At 46.1% G+C, this 4,165-nt stretch overlaps 1 protein-coding gene across 1 annotated transcript in view; it reads left to right on the plus strand.

Moving 5' to 3' along the window:
- Window positions 1-3,557, plus strand: part of CCM2L (CCM2 like scaffolding protein) — a 15,556-nt gene extending 11,999 nt beyond the window's left edge. The window contains exons 8-10 of the mRNA XM_018556379.1: window positions 230-377; window positions 1,458-1,596; window positions 3,271-3,557. Coding sequence (XP_018411881.1) covers window positions 230-377; window positions 1,458-1,596; window positions 3,271-3,557 — 574 coding nt within the window. The remainder of the gene's footprint in view (window positions 1-229; window positions 378-1,457; window positions 1,597-3,270) is intronic.
- Window positions 3,558-4,165: the final 608 nt, after the last annotated feature.

Here is a 4,165-nt window from a genome sequence, read left to right on the forward strand (position 1 = left end):
AGTCTGTAGTAGAAATACTTGTAGAAAGGAGACAACCTCCCCCATCTTTTGGACATATTGTGCCAGATCAGGTGGTGAGGACGGAGCTTTCTGGGTGGTAAAGGTAATCCATTCCTTTCCATTAAAGCCTGGCACTAAGTGATTGGTACTTAATAATGTAGAAGTTTGTTTATCCTTCATATTCAAGGAACTTATCTGACCATTACAAATGCCTTCTCTCTTGTCTCAGTAATGGTTCTCACGACACGTTTGAAGTACATTACAGCGGCGAGTCGTCTCCTTCATTCGCCACGTCTGAGCAGAGTTTGGCATCGGGCGCCAGTGATGGCGATCAGACCGGCGTGCCCCTGGAGCAGCTGCAGGACTATATGATCACTGTGAGCATACGAGTCATTATCTTGTGGGGGCGGGGGTGGATGAGTCTATACGTAGAATACAAATAAAACCTTTTAATGAATGTAGAATAATAACCGGGATGTGATAAAATCACAGATATACTCGTCTACCTCCATTGGGGTGTTTACATGCTGCTCTGTGTCACTTCTCCCGATACCTGAAAGCAGCTTATTCATTATCTACTCCATTACATGCTGTCTGTGCACTTTATACTTAGACGGGTGAGTCCTTCCTAAGGGGACCAGACCACTGTTCTTTGTTAAGCTGCCCATACACTCTTCTAACCTGGGGGGCTGAAGGAAAAAAATAGAAGACATTCTTCCATCTACTCTTATGAGCATTGATTCGAGGAATCTCCCACTGTTTGCATTGTATTCTGGCGTCAGAATATCCAAACACAGCCGACAACTGGCTTCGTTCATTTGAACATTGCTCCTTTTGATCAGCTGATTGAGAGATGGCGGCCGAAAGAGTGGCGACGGCTGCACCCACTATGCGAATTTCAGCCGGTTCCTGAAGAACCGTTCCGAACTTTGCATAATAAATGGCCGGCTTGACTCTGATTAACAAGCTCCGCACTGCTCGGGGGGACTGACATAGATTAGACTGAAGGTTCGCTGTGTCTCTAGCTTATCATTTATAAGATCTGAGCATCAGAACTCGCCCATCGGGTCATTGCGCATGTAGTTTCCTTTTTAAATGCAGCAATTCTGGATGTGTGATCACATTGTATCTGCAAGGCTTCCGACTTTGCCCTCACTATGAAATATCTCAAAGTAGTGCAAAGAAAAAAAATCCAACATCTTTAGTACAGAAGCGGGCAGGATTCTACTATAAGGGGAGTTTGCTTTTTTATTTGTGAAGCAAAACTGGAATTTCCGGTTGATATCATGTCCACGGCCAGGCCTTACTTTTCTCCTGCTGGTGGGGAACTGCAAATGTCAGCAGACAGGTTCTCATGAGCCAGCAGCTGCAGTGCAACAGACGTGCCTCCCCCCCTTCCCGAAAACATTGGTTCTGTCCACTGCTGTAAGGTCATTTGTGAACTTTTATCTTTCTAGTTAAGGAACAAGCTGACCCCTGTGGAGATCTATCGCTTTGCATGTCTCCTGCGTGAATATCGCCTCGGGATGGACGTGAAAGACTATTGCCAGGAGCTTCTGCATCTGTACGGAGAAAACCGAAAATTTCTTCTGCTTGGTATGCTACGCACAGCTGTATCATGTGACTAGCTCTGCCTTTGACTTCATTCGCTGGGAAGGACAGATGTAAAACAGTCAAGACCATTTTGCCCTTTTGGATGCTGTAAGAGAATAAGAAATTAGGAGCAGCACTCCAGCTTTTCATTTGTATGTATTTTCCCCTGGAGTTCTGCTTTGAAATGCACCTCCGAGAAAACAAATAGGAAATGTGCATTGCTTTTAAGAAGTTCATGTTCCTGGGCAAAAGTTTGATGATGACCCCGAGAGCCTGTACCTGTTAACCCCTTCATGACTGAGGCCCTTTTTTCATTTTTTGCACCCATGTTATATTCCACATTTTAGGCCTGAAAATGACTTAAAACCCCCCAACATTATATATTTTCTGAATGCCAAGACCCTATAGAATAAAATGGTGGTAGTTGCAAATTTTTATGTTGCGCAATATTAGCGCAACTTCTTATTAAACCCCAACATTTAGTGAAAATTTTAATTTAATGCCCCAAAACACAACAAATTTCCCATATTTTAAATGAAATATAAAAGATGAGGTTACAACGAGATCACGAAGGGGTTAAAACAAGTCTGTAGCCAAATTTCTCTCAGTGGTCGTACATGTAGCCGGTGGTGATCGATTCCGGTGCCAATTATAAAAGCTGACTGTACAATCGATCAATGGTACATTCAGCCCTCTCTCTCTCCTTCCCTCTCTCTCCCCTCTCCCTCTCCCTCTCTCTCTCCTTCCCTCTCTCTCCCCTCTCCCTCTCCTTCCCTCTCTCTCCCCTCTCCCTCTCTCTCCCCTCCCCTCTCTCTCCATCCCTCCCCTCTCTCTCCATCCCTCCCCTCTCCTCTCCCCATCTATCTCTCTCTCCCCCTCTCTCCATCCCTCCCCTCTCTCTCTCTCCTCTCCCCATCTATCTCTCTCTCTCATCAATCTGTTTAATCACAAGGAATGATTCATTGAATTGTCCTATCAATAAGTACGCACCATAAAGTGGACCTTCGAACCTCAATGGTAAGGTCCACTTGTTCATGTTGTCCCCCTCCCTAAAATGCTTCATTAAAGTACCTGTGGGGGGTTATAATATATTATATTTATCTATCCCGGGGGTCCTGCTCCAGCTTTATGGGGAGGGTGACGTCATCCTCCTTCCAGCCGGATCTCGGAGAATGCGGAGTAGGCCAAATCTCACAAGAAGACAACCCTGCACTGTGCCACTGCCTTCTCACTGCTCAGCACTCCCGGGGATCTTGTGGGCAGGATGATGTCACCCTCTGCAGTCTGGAAGTCAGGGAAATGTGAGTATTTTATTGAAGCATCACCCCCCTCCCCACAGGTACCTTTTTATGCAGCATTTTAGGAATGCACCTGGAAAAAGGCGATCCTTGTCACTGAGGTGGAAGGTCCACTTTAAAGGATGGCCAGAGTGTATGGATTCATGTGACAGATGCCTGATAGACCAGCCTGTGGGCAGTTGGATCAGGTCCGATTACTCTTGCAGACCTCCACAGATAGGTTTAGTTTTATTTATGCCCATTGCATCCTTTACCCCACGGAAGAACAAGTATATACTGACAGCCAATCAGATCCTTCCTTTCATATTCTTACCTAATAATGACATTTGTTTGCTACGGTAACTCCTTCTGGTCTCCTGATTTTGTTGTGTCTTCCTAGGCCTCAGACCTTTCATCCCCGACATGGACATCGGCTACTTCGAAGGTTTCCTGGGGAGCATTGGGATAAGAGATGGCGGGATCCTGACGGACAGTTTCGGCAGGATCAAGCGCAGCATGAGCAACACATCGGCCTCGGCGGTGCGCAACTACGACAGCTGCTCGCCAAGCTCGCCCTCCCAGTCCTTCAACCGCATGATCACAGACATCACTCACAATATCGAAGCTCTGGCAAGGGATGATGATGATGATGACGACGACGACGATGTCAATGACGATTTCTTGTGAGCTCCGTTCCTGGGTAGAGTGAGCCATTTCCAGGCGAGACAGGAAGTCAGTGTTGTCAGGTGTCTCTGTTGTCCGTAGCAGCCAGACACGGAGACTCCATCGGTTGTGTGTCCTGTAAGTTACACATAAAAACAACGATTCTTTTTTTTTTACAAATGCGTCTGAGATTTCTTCCGACATTCAGTTGTGGAGTCAGAGTGACCATCTGATGCATTGTTATGAGCCGACAGTTCTGTCTTTTCAGATGCTGTGATGGAAGTTTGCATTTACAGGACATGAAAGGTATTCTCCATTCCAAAATGATGATACCGGGAATGCCGATCATACAGGGAATGCCGATCATACAGGGAATGCCGGTCACCCGCTCAAGGCTCAAGTTTCCCATCCACATGTTGAAGTGTATGTATAGTACAAACGTTTAGTTTTGGGAATGATTAAGATCATGTCAGGATTTTTCTTTTGTCGTTTCCCTTTACTTCCTGTGCCCAGCAGGAAGTAAGAGGAAATCTTTACAAAGGGAGGGAAGGGAAATCTCCTCTTAGACAGTTGTCCCCATTCCCGTTCCTGTGGATTTCCCTTCACTCTCTCTACCAGCGGCAATGGTCACC

The sequence above is a fragment of the Nanorana parkeri genome, unplaced genomic scaffold, assembly GCF_000935625.1.
Source record: "Nanorana parkeri isolate BGI_ZX_2015 unplaced genomic scaffold, ASM93562v1 scaffold237, whole genome shotgun sequence".
In the NCBI taxonomy this organism is placed as follows: domain Eukaryota; kingdom Metazoa; phylum Chordata; class Amphibia; order Anura; family Dicroglossidae; genus Nanorana; species Nanorana parkeri.